The sequence below is a fragment of the Suillus discolor genome, assembly GCF_016758755.1.
Source record: "Suillus discolor strain FC423 chromosome Unknown F5147scaffold_28, whole genome shotgun sequence".
Classification (NCBI taxonomy): Eukaryota; Fungi; Basidiomycota; class Agaricomycetes; order Boletales; family Suillaceae; genus Suillus; species Suillus discolor.
Genome location: NW_024541275.1, coordinates 206,686 through 222,413, shown reverse-complemented (window position 1 = coordinate 222,413; position 15,728 = coordinate 206,686). Strand labels below are relative to the sequence as shown.

General features: G+C 42.7%; 2 protein-coding genes across 2 annotated transcripts; one reads left to right on the top strand and one right to left on the bottom strand.

Annotated features, from left to right (window-relative positions):
• Nucleotides 1–4,779: 4,779 nt before the first annotated feature.
• On the top strand, nt 4,780–8,507 carry F5147DRAFT_652936 (uncharacterized protein; the record flags this gene model as incomplete). Its single annotated transcript, XM_041433709.1, has 11 exons — nt 4,780–5,340; nt 5,905–6,180; nt 6,235–6,312; nt 6,366–6,502; nt 6,595–6,652; nt 6,714–6,921; nt 7,180–7,257; nt 7,318–7,403; nt 7,476–7,868; nt 7,913–8,338; nt 8,472–8,507. 11 exons carry the CDS (start codon nt 4,780–4,782, stop codon nt 8,505–8,507), a joined length of 2,337 nt encoding a protein of 778 aa, XP_041292733.1.
• Nucleotides 8,508–14,673: 6,166 nt separating this feature from the next.
• F5147DRAFT_652934 (uncharacterized protein) lies at nt 14,674–15,278 on the bottom strand (the record flags this gene model as incomplete). Its single annotated transcript, XM_041433708.1, has 4 exons — nt 14,674–14,912; nt 14,981–15,058; nt 15,118–15,170; nt 15,226–15,278. The coding sequence occupies 4 exons, from the start codon at nt 15,276–15,278 to the stop codon at nt 14,674–14,676; spliced, it is 423 nt and encodes a 140-aa protein (XP_041292732.1).
• Nucleotides 15,279–15,728: the final 450 nt, after the last annotated feature.

Below are 15,728 nucleotides of genomic sequence, written 5' to 3'. Positions count from 1 at the left end.
CTTTTATCGGAGATCACAGATATCCTGTAGGAGGTATACAACATGCTACTGCCCTCCTCTGAGCTCTCAGTAGCGGAAATATTAAAATCAAACAATAGTTGCAGGCTTCAACAAGATGGGACTTGTACTGCCCACAACAGAATAATGTATTTCATCCTAGAGTGAACAAACTGCCTCCAATATTATAATGATGTTAACAATCCTTTTTCCCATTCACTACAAGCAGTGTTTGAAGTGCCAATGGCTCACTCACCTAGTGTTCATGCATTTGTCACACTGTGTCACAGGTTGCCATCATTGCTAATTGGAAGTCCGCCATATACATGCAAGGGAGCTTTACTTGGTGCCATGAAAACTCTATTGCAGTATGGCGGGACTTTAAAACAATGTAATGTCTTGTGGTGGATTGTCATGCTAGATAACATATCCTTCACTTGTGAATCAGTAGTCTGGCAAATCAGCCTTGGATAATGTCATTTTAGCTAGATATCTGTCAGAACCAATATTCTAAGCACTCCTAAGGTCAAAATTTGTGTGACTTTTCATTCCCAATGCTAGCACTGATCAGTGTATCAAATCATCTCCAAATGGTATATATTGTATCATAACACTTGCACAACACAATCATTTAAAACATAAAAGACATAGAACTACTCGTTAACAATGCATAACCATTTAATTACACTAGACAAGAACAATTCACAATGATTTGCATATGCTAGTTCAAAAGCACGAACACTAGATGAGCATACAAAATTCAGTCTACATCAACATTGCCTGTGGCAGTGTGGCTAGTACTTTCCAATTGTGGCTGAAAGTTCAAGTTCTTGGTCCACATTTTGATCAAATGCATTATCAAACACTTGTGTTTGACTTACATCATCTCATACATCCTTCTCATATTGACAATTGTTATACACAACCAGTGCTTGCTTTCAGACTTTCGAACATCTGCATTTGATTTACCTCCATTTATACATTCCTAGTCATCCCATCAAACTCTTGCATTTGACTTACATCCTTGCAGACATCTAGCTCATAATTTCCAGCTAGTCATATTCAAATACATTCCTTTCCCATTCTTGAATGCAACTCTGAGAGTTGTCCATACCCTCTTCACAGACAGCTGTATCTTAACTGGGTAATTCCTCATTGACATACAATGTCTAAGCAAAGCCTTTGTCATCCCAATCTGGCAGGGCTAGATCCAAAGGTCATGGCCTATAAGCAGCAAAATGATAGACAGAATTTAAGAGACAAAATCCTGCAGAAGAGAAAAGGCTATGTGAAAAAATACCATGAACAAACACCATTTGTGGGCAGCTCAGAAACAAAAAAAAACTTGAAAACACTAGATTGAGCAGGCCTCCTCCAAAATGGTGGCATGTCCTGTCATCCAGGGCAGTCCAAAACTAAGGTGACATTGAGAACATTGAGAATGCTGCTGGTCCTTCAAACTCTGGCAGACTGTTACGACAAACGGTCGTGTGTGACTAGGATAATCTAACAGCGACAACCATGACAGTGGTACCGAGTGCTGAGAGTCGTCGGCCTTTACAGACAAGCAAAGGTTGCGTACTCGAACGTAGCTCGTGGTGGTTAATGAGGGGTTACGCTGAGATGATAGCGGTTTACAGACAGTGAGAGGCGTCACTGAAGGTACGAGTCGATGTCGAGCAGGTAGCTTTAGTGGGACAAGGAGTTCAAGGGTAAACCTAGTAAGATTAAAGTAAGGAACGTCTACTTGTAATCTTCGACCTTATATAAGGCTACTCTTCGTATCTAAGCTCAGCCTAAAGCTGGGTTCTAATCTGCTTATCTACATGAGTCAGAGATAGCGTCCATGAGGCGGGCTTCTATCGTAGATAGGGTCCATGCGGTGCCCTTCTATCAGTACATGCGGCAGCACGAGGCTTGCCTTCTATCATCCTCGAGGCAGCGCGAGGCTTGCCTTCTATCTTGATAACATAAATAGGTCTTCTAGACCTATGTCGTCATGTGTCGTCATGTGCGGTCCAGACCGCTTATCTAAGCCGGCAGTTGCCGCTTATCATCTATCATCATCTATCGTCATGATCGTCATGGAGCTGGTGAGACTCCAGTATCGTCTATAGCCGTGCGGTGGCAGAGGGCTGTCTGCTGGCGGGGGACTCATGTCATGTTACTGTAACACAGACAGGTTCCTTCAAATGTTAAAAACATGGCAGGGCCTTCTTATCATGTCTCATTTGATGATGCCCTCATTAATCCCACCCAATGCTTAATCTCTGCTGAAATATCGGGTTTGACCACTAAGTATCTGGAAACGGCTCCCTCCTACTTAGATGATGAAAATACTCATAGTCAGTCCAATATATATGTAAGTACATAGAAATCCGGAACCCTATAGGCAAAAGTAGCGACCAAAGATTTCAGGTCCAAAGTACATGTAAACTAACACGAGGCACTGCGGATGATGGGAAAACATGTAATAGTGCTGGCTACGATGTGAGTAATGTGCGAAATAATCAACTACACACCTAGTGGGGCTAGCAAGATGGGACGGGACACGGATAGAACAAGTGTGCAGGATTTTGGGTCGGCTGCTGTGGCCAAAACATCGGGTCTGCTAGTCAAAGTGTCGGGTTGTGCAGGTTAGTATTGGGTTTCATCAGGAAGTGATGGGCATTGGATGTGTATCGGGAAATAACTGGATACGAGCTCAGCGCAAGCTCAAGTGCTACATCGCACTAGGCTCGTATTCAGCCATTTTCCAATGCATGTCAAATGCCCATTGCACATGAATCACTTCCCAATGTTATCCGACACTCATCCGCTAAACCTGATGCTAATCTGCTAATCCAATGCTAATCCAATGAACCCAATGTTTCCTGCGCATTGGACCCGATGTTTTCCCGTGCACTTGTCCTCCCTATGTCCTGTCCTGTTGTATCTATCCCCACTAGGTGCACAGTTATTCATTTTCACATTGCTAACATCGTAGAACATGTTATTACATGTCCGCAGTACATTGTGTCTTATTACATAGGACATCGGACCCGAAAATCAGTGCTACTACTTTTGCCTATAGTGCTCCAAAATTCTACATAGACACTATATATTTCGCATACCTCCTACCTATTTACTTTACCTTTCTACCTCTGAATAGGAGGAGGTCATTCAATATTTAGTAGTTCTTAGCTGAATTCTGCAATATCATCCTTTCTTTATCCAAAACATCTAACAGTAACCCACCATTCGCTATATTCCCGACGCTAACCTGATGCAACCTGAGGCAAACCCACTAACCCAAAACCCAAAAACATCGGACCCGACGTTTTTGACATCAGACTTGTAATTATACCTTCGGACTATCTTCCTTTTGTTATAACTAATTATTCTAATACCATACAGCAAACCCCTTGGGTCGAACGCACTTGTCTTGAAGTATTGCAGACTAGGCTGTGCACGACCACAACACTTTTTTTATATTGCTGGTTACTTACTTCATGGAGTGTCCAGCAAAAATTGTTGTATCTCTACAACGGACTACATGTCCATCTTCACCAGTCACCACATGCGACATATGTGTCATGATGAATTCACCACCCAACCATCCCCTCTCATTTCAAGATTACCCATTGTCTCCCTCGCCAGCCTTGTTCAATCTCACTGACATCGACTCTTTCAACTTAGTAACTCCAAAAATTGGCTCGCAGGTTCACGAAAATTCACCAACAGTCACATGGAAAAGGGGCATAACGACCATGCTGCCATATATTTACAAGAACAGTGGAAACATACTGCAACACGACACAAATGTGGTCATATATATTGCCACACTTCCCGAATCCTGTCGGTTCATCTACACTGCAGTGACTGGCGCTTGAAGCCACGAGAGCTGCACCAAAATATCACCACCAAGCTTTGCCAAAACAAAGCTGTTGTCCTTTGTCAATGCAACCAGGTCACCATGGATGAACCTGACCTCAAACTCTAGTATGGATGAGGCAGAACCTATATCCTTCAATACCCCTTGACACCAATATCAAAAGACACACTTTGCAGACCAGGGAGGATGCAAGTGTCACATCAAAAACATTGACATACCTCTGATACTAGTTGAGTTCATGGCTAAGATGAACTATCAGTAGTGTCATATCCCGCATTCCAGACCCGGACCAATCACGCAATCATCTCCAGACTTCCGGACTTCTGGGTCCGGTTAGCTTCTATCTTCCATGCCTTTTCCCTTTAGTATTTCCCTTATCAGTTAGTATGCTTTATTTTCTGTCCCTTATTTATTTCTGTCTTCATTTTACTAAGTTCCGATAGACTAGTGTTAGGTGTTCCACATGCTCTGTGCATAGCCTCGCATAGCCTCACACTGCACTGACTGAGTCTCCATTATGTCCTTCATAGTATATAAACCCTGTAAAGTCTCTGTATTTCCTCAGTTTGAATATTATCTTAGATTCTGCTCATTCCCTCCTCCATCCAACTTGAAGTCTCTTCTCGTTGTCTCCGACAGTCTTAGGATCGACTCCTATTGACTTACCACCTCTGCCTCTACCTTAGGTAGTCCTCCGCTGTTTCCTTTCTAGTTCGGACTTTTTCCAGATTAGTCTTATTGCTTATTTCCAAATGTCCACCAGAATTCCCGCGCATCGGACTCTGGACTCCGGATGTCGTCCATTAGCCCTCAGAAGTTAGGGGCACATACTTGGGTAAGGGGCGCAGCGCACAAGCTGAAGCCAAGCCCTTCAGATACGACCCTTGAGCACGTTCTTAACACTTTTTATGTGTTATTCAGCTTATGATCCAAACCTACAGACTCTCATTCCTGATGTGGATATGACAAATGTAGATCGCTTACTCAACACAAGTGCTGAAAACCTCAAGGCTGAGATGATTACCATTATGGAGGGGTTTGGGCTTGAGAAGAGCATGATAGACAAGGCCCATAATTCCAAATCCGAACTACTGCTTAACTGGTCTGCTGCTGCTATGCAGATGTCCTCCACCATTTGCAACACTGCCTACTTTCATTACGTTGATTGGTTCAACTACAAATATAACAACAAGCATAAGAGTGCTACTCAGGATACTGCTGGCACTGGCACAGAAGTCTCCGCCGAGTCAGCTCAGACCATCACTCTGAGTGCTACTCAGGCTACTGTTCATACTGGCACAGAAGTCTCTGGCAAGTCAGCTCAGATCATCACTCTGAGTGCTCCTCTTGCCAGCGGTTCCACTGAATGTGACTTGAAGAAGCCAAAGGTCTCAAAAGACTCGGAGGAGACAAAGAATGCCACTGGCAGCTTGAAGAAGAAGCAGAAGAAGAGGAAGATGAATGGCAAGGTGAGTTCTACTAGTATCTGTGATTGATCCTGAATGTTTGTGCTAAGTCGTTGTCTCGCTAGTAGGATTTTTGAGCCTGAGTGATCTTTGTTTTGCACTGACATTTGTTCATTGCATCTCACCATAGTACTACTGACAATGATATAGCACTAGTACTAGCCTGAGTAGTACTACTTTACTTGTACTAGTATCTTCATTGCCAACTGTTGTCCATGTTGCATCCACCATACCATACAGTACAATTACTATGATATTCATTCATCATGCTGCTCCGAGTCATATGTTTTTCATGGGATAAAGATTAAAAAGTAAAGTAAAGAGCGGGTGATATTAGAAGTGTTGGTACATGCTGTTGCTAGATAGACACTAGCTAGCATAATGCCCAACTGCCCGAACTGTCTAAAGAAGTTCAAGGATGCCTTGGGTATTACACGTCACCTAAGCCAGCCCCTTGTATCATGCCGACAATGTACTACCGTGGAGTTCACAACTGCAGCAGAAATACTCAACTCATTGAACCGGCATGCATCTTTTGAATCCAATTGATCATCATCACACTCTCAGTCTTCTGCTCATTCTGCCAGTGGCAGACTCGGAACTCAAAGTCCTCATGGCTTCTCAATGGACTTAGATCTGCCACCAGCATGGAACCCGGGCCCTAACTCAGATGGGGATGATATGGTCTACCATGATGAAGAAGTGGACATGGAAAATGATCTTCCGATTCCCAATAGAGAGACACTGGGTTGTGGAGCTGCAGGGGGGCATTCTATGCGATATGAAGGTGCTGCAAGGATACATGGATGGGGCCTGACTTTCCTGGAGTGGTTCAATGATGATGTATATGCACATTATCACAACAATAACTTGTATTATCTATTTGCATCCTTTCAGGACTGGGAGCTCGCTAGTTTTCTACTGTCCTCAGCATTGAGTATGGCAGCCATAGATCACTTCCTAGGGTTAGAACTGGTATGTTTTCCTCCACTGACTCTGAATCAGCTTGGAAATTAAGTCCTTGACAGATCAAAGCCTTACCGCTCTTCTTTCACACAGCAAAAGAGCTATGGAGTCGTGCTAAGCTTCTACCCTCTGGTCCCAAGTGGCAATATCATGTTATTTCCACCAATCATCCAATGAAACTACCTGTGCACCTGTATTGGTGTGATCCGCTGGACTGTATTGAATCCCTCTTCAATAATTCGAGATTTGCCAAGGGTATTGACCTCATATCTGAATGCATATGTACCACAGCGGAGCGTACAGTATGAATATACAGCAAATGGATGACTGGCAAAGCAGCCTGGACAATGTGAGTTCATACCTTAGTGTTTAGTGTGATTACTTGTCTAACTTCTATTGCTCTATCGCAGTCCAAGCTTCCAGAGGAGTCTACATTGCTTGGTGTAATACTTTCCTCTGATAAGACCAATATCACAAACATGACCGGCAGACACATCGCTCACCCCCTCCTCATCAGTCTTGCCAACATCAAGATGGCAGTTCAAAACAAGGCATCATCACACACTTTTCTTCTCACAGCCCTGCTTCCCATCACTGAATTTTTGCATCCAGTCAAATGTATGCAAGGTGTTTGTTCTAGAAGCTCGCCTAATCCATCAGTGTCTTGACATTATCCTCGAGCCACTCAAGCAGGCTGCACACATTGGATGTATGATGTCAGACCCAGTCAGAAACCTTAGATATTGTTTCACTCCCCTGGCTTCATATATCGTGGATACACCCGAGGTGGCCATGCTTGCCTGTGTTCGAGGAGAGACCTCACCATGGCTTCATATAAGCAATTCGGTGACGCCTTCCAACACCCCCCACACACAGCCAAAACCACCCTTACACAACTCAAGAGCATCAAATCTATAGTTGACCCTCTAAATGTTGAAGCCTTCTTCACTGCATGTGAGCCCAACTGCCTCAGCGGTGTTGCTGATCCGTTCTGGTGTGACTGACCATTCACAGATCCAAATTTGTTTCTGACTCCAGAGGCCTTGCACCATTGGCATTGCGAATCCTATGATCACGATGTACAGTGGTGTATTAAAATTGTTAGTGTGGAGGAGCTCAAATTTTGGTTTTCTGTCTTGCAACCGCTTGTGACATTCTGACATTTCAAACAGGGTATCTCAACGCTCAAGCAAGTCACCAGAAGAGCGCAGCGGGACATACGGTGTTACCTTGTTGCTGTCATCGCGAATGCTGCACCTCCGGGTGTTGTCATAGCTGTCTGTGTGCTAATGGACTTCCGTTACTTATCTCAAGCAGTAACCATCGATGAAAAGCAATGTCAGAAGATCCTTGACACTCTCAAGACATTTTATGACCACAAACATGAAGTTATTGTGCACGGTGGGCATTGGGGTGCCAAGAGCAAAAACATCCTTGACAACTGGTACATTCCAAAGCTCGAATTGATGCAAAGTGTTGTGCTGAGTATCTATCAAGAGCAGAGTCAACAAATAACCAGAACTATGATCCCCAGATATGTCGATATCTGGATCACATCAAAAAATGTCAACATCTTCATCTTGCGACGTCTATTGCTGAGCAATCGCAGTCTCAGACACACACTGCCACTGCTGGATATAGAGATGGTTCGGATGATGGGATCAATGACGATGAGAACACCGATGAAGCAGGTGATATCCAGGCTGCCATTAGTGATTTCTGGGGGACAGGATGTGTTGTATCGAATTTCTTCAAGAAGGCACAACTTGCCTTGTTGTCCACCACAGCGCCCAGACCACTCCGCACGTTTGTCATTGGCTCCACTGCCATACATCTCAATTTTGATCCCTCGTTACAATGCCAAGCTATCGATGATGTTGCTGAGAAGTTCTGTTTGCCCAACTTGCAAGCAGCACTCACCAATTACATTCAATGGGAGGGTCAGACTGTTCAAAACCTCCACAAGTTGACAGGACAACATCAAGCATCACCAACCACGAATCTTCCATTCAAGCATCTTAATATTTGGTTTAAAGTATGTGTGCAGCAGACACCACACCACAGCAGGTCAGCCCTTCTTCCTGCTCTGACGGTTAATGTGTCTCCGCCAGATGCCAATTGGAAGCATGGCTGCTACAATGCTGCTATATTTACTGTTGATGGCACAGAACAATGGCCCACTAGCAGGCTTAAAGATAACTTAATATGTTCTTCAGTGTTATTTGTTCTGAGGTACAAATCTAGGACATATTGTTGTTGAGGTTCACCTCATTATGTTACCAGTCTCACCACCAGGCAGAACTCTCCCATGGGCTGCACGTTTCCTTACTTATGTCCAATGTCTCAACATAGTACCTCAGCAACGCGGAATGGTATTGGACTGCACTACGCAGATGCATGTTCTAAAATGTGCTACACATACAGGAGCAATGCCTTTTGGGGACATCCTTCCCCTAGATCAACTTCGCTCCTTTGCTCACATTATTCCCTGCTTTGGTCCTGTCGCTGATACTCATCTGACGCCACAAAACAGCTCTAAGTTTGCTCAATCATTTTTGCTCAACAAGTACATCAACAAGGATTTTTATCATACTATCTCCAAGTCGAATGCAGCGGCATAGTAATATTAGGTCTATGTATTACCTTGTCCATACCAGTTTTCTTTTGAAAAAAAATTCATGCTCTGTGACCACTGTATCATGCTACAGGCCACTATATTACCGGACCACTAAGACTTGTCTGTAAGTGCGCACTGTAACCTGCTGTAATATAATTAAGCGCTAATATTAGATTTTAGTCAGTTGCTACATATCACTGTGGATGCTGTAAGTTACCACAGGTGGCTGTACTTGGCTAGGGCACTATGTTATTTTTGGGGTTTTGCTGATGTTGCACAAAAGCTGCGTGAGTGTGCTATCTTTATCTTTCTCTGACACAAAATCTGGTTTGAGGCCAGATTAATACTGCTAATTTGCAGAGGACATTCATGAGGTCAAATTAACATATGTAAATTTGCATAAATTTGCAAGCCAGCTAATTAGCACTGTGATGCTCGGACCTGCGCTGGGCAGCAAATAGGCCATTTTGATACTTATGTCAAGGAGCATAGAACACTATGAGTTTCCTGTCCTCACACATTCATTATCCTGCAAATAATCTTGTCTGAAACTGAACCTGTTTTTCCCATGCTTTGCACATCCGCACTTTCCCACACATCAGCCGCATCAGACACGTATTCCCACGCTTTGGATACCTCAGAAATGCATTAGGAAGGTCTCTTGTCTAGCCATAGTCTATCCAAACCCCATTGGTATGTGAATTTTCTTACCTCGAGGCTTGTCAAATGTGTTGCAGCCTTATTACATGTTCTTACATATTTCCTATATTTCCTATCCCTTTCTTCTCTGAGTGAGAGTCTAGACAGTATAAGTTGACTATTACTCAGGACTACTTATGACACTTTCCTCGTACTGGATACCTCTTCCTATAGGTTTACCTTCGAAGTAGTCCCTTGTAGTGTGCGCTTTTTAGCCCCTATTGGGTTCCTTATACCTCTCTATATCTAGACTTTCCTTACCTCACAATATACCTTTGCCCTCACTCTCTAAACCTCGTTCCTTGATATTTCCTATACCTTGTCTGCACTTTCCTGCGCTTTTCGCACCTTCAGCCGCGTGTTCCTGCGCTTCAGATAGCCTCGGATACATTCTCACACCTCGTGCATTCCTTGTCCACTGTTTTCCCGTGCTTAGCGCACTCTCAGGTCACACATATCCACAGTCATTCTAGTAGCAATTCCCTTTAGAGTTGAACACATCTGTTTAGACAATGGCCATATGTTCTAGGATTTTGCATCAGGAAGTGCCTCTAACGATGATGACAAAATAAGCAATGATGTTGTGTCCAGGGAGTGGGATATCTGAAGAGGTATGCTTGCAGAAAATAGTTTCATTTATGTCCTGCCATTGAACAAGCAGTTTTTTGGTGGGTTTTTTTAATCTGTACATTATGAGTGTGATTTGAAGTTGTTGTGCTAGTTAGAAACATGTCCCTCAGGCTTATAATGATACCATTGTCAAATTTTAATATGATCTTGAAGTATTCCAAGATTTTGATTAATATGGTAAGGAGAGTTCAGCCATATGATGATAGACATTGTCTGTTCATCTGCCCTAGATACAGGAGCTGCAGAGAACATTTTGATTGTGATAATCTGGCAGATATAGTTAGAAATACAAAATGATGGAAACATATATGCTCACTGGAAGTATATCAGCAAGTTCATCTCCTAACTTCAACAGTGCTTACTAGTAATCATGCAGGGTCTTATTAGAGCATGTCTTGTGATTGAATGGATCCTCAGCATAGAAATAAGCCTTGAGCTGATTCTGAATATGAGCAAGTGGTTCTGCAGGAGTCAGATGTGTGAGTGTGTGAGTGTGGGGTTTTGACATTGCATCTCAGCTTTTGGTTTAGTATATTTGGCTATGTCATAAACATCACCATATCCCTGCTGCAAAATGTTTTGAATTCCAAGAGCTGCTCACTTCAATATATCAGGGGGAGGTTTTGATGTACATGTAACAATGTTGTTCTTGCTTTGCTAATTGATCAGGATGAGATGTATTATGAGTATATGCCCTCCAGACATCTTGGGCTTTGGCCCAAGATCCAATAATAGCAAGAAGCTTGGAGAGTTCCAGTTTAAAGTTCAACCTTGCAACTCCTGAGATGAAAAGATCATTAAGAGACTCATAAGAAAAAAGATTATCATTATGTCAAGTAGACTACTATAACAAAGATAATACTCACTGCCATGTTAATTCCAAGATCAGTATCTTCAACAACAGCCTGAAATGCTAGCAATCTACATTGTATTGATAGTGCTGTCCAATGAAAAATAAGTGTCACCAATTACTTCTAGCCTATAAGAGACTCCAAGACTAGCTTGTTTGTGATTATAATGCTTCATCATGTAGCTCGAGCAACTCATACAGGCCAATATCATCTGGACATGTTAGAAGACCTAGAGGAAATGAAAATGAAAACTGTAAGTAAACCTCAATAAAAACAATACCCACTTACATCCTCAAATTCAGGCAAAAAGCAGATATCCTTCACAGCCAGATTAAGGAGATGACACACATCTTGAAGGTTGATTATGTAGGGGTAATACTCACAGAGTAACCTCTGAGCCTTTGTTGTATTTCCTGTATGATCTGACATTGCTGCACAGAAGTTTCATGGCCCAACATTTTTAATAACCTAATAGTACAGTCAGTATATCAATTGTTGCTAAATTAAAATGGAACACCTACATGATCAAGGGCCTTGACTGTATAATTTGCTGGGTGTGATAGACAAGAATCATTATCCAGTGTCATGCAAAAGCATCATTAATCTGCAGTTGTGACATGGATGGAGTGGAATGAACCAAACAGTAAAAGTTTAATGGAATTAAACTGCTTGTCCTTGACAAAGGAATGTCCCCAGATGGTGTTCATCATATTGTCATTCAGATTGTTTGGCATACCATCAAATATAGTATGTCTGTTCATAAGCAGAAGATACTTGTCCTTCACTTGTTGAATGAGAGTTTGGATACCCTGGCAAAATACATTGAGATACATTCTCTCCACTCCAACAGATAGTCACTGGAACTCTGGGTCAAAATAGACCTTTGGCTCTCTTTGCTGGTTCAAGGCCAAGGATGAAGAACATTGCTAGTATTAAAACAGCATGTTGAATGTGTTAGAACGTCCCATAGCTAAGACCTCATTATGAAAGTGCTCGCCTTAAATAGACAATGGAGAAAGGAATGAGCTATGCTCACAAAGTTACAAGAGGGACTCACTCTATTTCTCCAAAGTTGCTATTCTTCTGATACCATGACATATGAACAAGTACAGTGCCATTTACAAAATATTTCAATTTTGCAAGATCTGGGGACAGATCATTTGCCTCATAGAAGTTTTTGTCATGTCAAAGTGCACATTACCAGATAAAGCATTGTAAAACATTAGCCCATGATTGACCTCCATGAAAACTGGGACCATATGAACTCATGGAACTTTTTGATATTTTGGTTATTGATGCTCATGTCAGAGGATGTCATGCCCTAGATGAAAATGTTCAAGACCTTAGTTTGGGAGACATTAAGATTGAATGAGAACTTGGACTCAATGCCCTGTCCAGAATGAAGTTCGATAATTGCTTAGATGAGGAAATTGGATGCCAGTGTTTACTGTCAACAGGTGGTGGTCAAAGATCAATATTATGAATGAAAAAGAGTTACTGATGACTAGCAAGTGACATTGCTGCCATCCAACAGTATTTTTGCTATAGTGAGCTTCTTTGGATTGTCATCTAGGATGGTGCCAGCCACATGAAAGTGATTCACTACCAGTTTGCTTATAGCCTGGAAAAGACTGTGATATCCAGTGTTGTGGTGCTTTCCCTTCAGTTTTTCCACTGCTTTGACCTTCAAACATCGACCATGAAAAAATCCTATGACATGACTTTGAGCAAGGGCCTTTGCTCTTCAGAGGTCAAAATTTCTGGTATCACAGGTACATCAAGAGATGGATGGAAATTGTGCATGAGAAGAGTTCCGAGGTTGTTAGTGGGTGTTCAGACCGTGCACAAAGGGTAGCACTGATTCTGAAGGGCTTGGCTTCAGCTCGTGCGCTGCGCCCCTTACCTGAGTATGTGCCCTTAATTGCAGATGACATCCAGAGGAAGTCCAAGGAAGTCCGTAGGACTTCCGAAGGAGCGTGGGAAAGTCCGGAAGAACTGTCCAGATCCAGATGAGTGCGAGAAAGTTCTGGAGGGGTGCGGGAAAGTTCCGGAGGAACTTCCAGAAATTACTATGAGGTTTCATCCTGGTACAGATATGTGTAATGGCTACTTACTCAGGATGAATCCTGAGTAGAATGGATACAGAGGAAAGGCTGCAGGGACAAAGTCCGAAGCAGAATAGGTCTGGAGGAACTTCCAGAAACTTGGAGGAGTGTAGGATCAGAGGAGCAGAGGAGCGGAGCGAGCTCCGGCCTAGGGAGGAATCCCTAGGCCTGAGATGGATATTGACTAAGTCGGAGGACTAGAACTAGTATGAGGACTTAGTGTGAGATCTAGTGCGAGGACTAATATGTGTAATATTCAGACTAAGGAAATACAGGAGTTTCTACAGGGTTTATGTTACGACTGGGGTATGTCGAGCTGTCTTAGTCCGAGTGGACTGAGATTCGGCGAGACAGACATGGTTCTTCTCTCGAATGAGAGGTCAGAGGTTTCTGGCTAAGGCAAGTATTGGCGACTTCCTTAGAATAGTGGTTCTTAGATAGCAAGGTTGGAGACCTTGCTAAAGGACTAGTTCCAGGTAGAACCCAGTAGATTAAAGTGAAGAACTACATGTGGTACGCTACATATCTATATAGCGAGAGTTCAAGCGGAGCTTGTAAATGCGTATCAAGATAGAAGGCGGACAGCCCACTTGGTAGACGATAAGAGATAAGAGATAAGAGATAGTAACCATGGTGCGGACAGCCCGCTTTGATAAGAGATGATTGGCTAAACATAGTGATGGTTACTAGCATGGAAAGTCAGCTTGGCGATGATATGAGTAAGGGTCTGGAAAGTAATTGGTCGTTCATCAACAGCTGTGTTTAAGTACCATTGTCCGGTAACAAAGGAGAAGCGAAGAGAATTAGTGTGCCGTAACAGTTTATATACAATGGAGGACATAATGGAGAATCAGTCAGCGCAGTCCGAAGCTAGGCAAGGCTGTGGACAGAGTGTATAGAAAAGTCAAACACTAGTCTATCGGAAAATAGTAAATGAAGATGGAAATGAGAACATAGGAAAATAAAGGCGAAAATGAAATGAGGTACGGAAAATGAGTATAGACTAACTCGAGAAGGAATATACAAAGGGAAAAGGCACAGAAGATAGACGCGGGTCGGATCTGGATGTCTGGATATCCGGAAACAGGTGATTACCATAAGAGGATGAGCACTGATTTAAGGTTTGGGTTCAGATATGAAGCATAGGTCGGATCCGGAGATCCTGGCAAGTGGATATCAGATTGAGTGTCCGGGTTTCAGATCTGGATGTGTGGATATGCAAAGGTACAGGGATCCGGGTGTACAGGCATCTTGACAGATAAAGGACATGGACAGGGGGTCTGGAGGTCCAGATGAGGCATGGGAACATTGTCGGATGTAGGTCCGGAATACGGGATATGACAGTGGGAGCCAAAGTGATTGGTTCCATAATGAAGTATGATCACCTAACTGAATTGAAGAGTTTTTACACAGAAACCTGCTGGTACCTTGCATTAACTGGTGTATGTTTGTGGATCAGTCTGGCATATCATTTTATGGTATCCAGGTCGCAGACAGCATAGTAGCAGTCTGTTGATATAGTACAGGTTATGCCAACACAGGGAGATGTGATCATCTGGAATATGGGGACACCAGGTGCAGGAAGCTTGACCTCTTCTGGTCTACCATAGACATTTTTGTCGGCACAATATTTGGTAAGTTCGTCTAACTCTCGTATAGTGACATAATGATTGTACTTGTTCTTGAGGTGGCCAGCCACCATGTTACCTGTAAGTGGGCTCTGGCAGCCCTGAGTCCTACACATAAAAATCTGAGGACATCATACATGCAAATACCTAAGGCATCTAATAATGGAGTTGACACCAGATAGTCTATGCTAGGTTGAAGAGTTACCCTTTCCTTCTCATAGGATCCTATATGAAGTTGGGTACTCAATATGGAGGCTCAGGGTCTGGGAAAGATGATGACCCACCAGGAAAAACATCACTATCCATGATCTGTGCATGGTCATGGAAAAGGCTGATCCTAATAATAAATTATAGAATTCAGTCAAAATCAATTGAAAAACACAAAGACACACCAAGATTGGTGGTGCATGTCACTGCCTGTTACTGCCTGTTGATCATCCTGCATTTTCAAAGGGACTATGATAGACCCTTGAGAAAATACCAGATTGAATGAAAGTAGCAGAGAAGAAATGAGAGCAAGTACACACCAAGAAGTATTCAATCAGTTAGTTCCAAACACTAACACTTTCAGTTTGGCGTCCGACCACCACCACCATTACAGTGACACCATGTGATATTATACTACCTAACTTGGTAATTACATTGCACTGAAAATTTTTACTGTTGAATAAGAGTTGCATCTCAATATTCACGTGTCATTGATGTGTTGTATGCACCATGACAAGGCAGAAACATATGTGTATCAATTCCTGAGTAGTATCATACAATTAGAAGCTATAAAATCCATGAAAACATGAAGTAATAAGTGTAAGAAAGCAAATTCATAGCAAGTGAGAGTCATGTATATGTAGTGACTCATGAAAAGCATGTAAAGGAAATGAAACAAACAAACAAT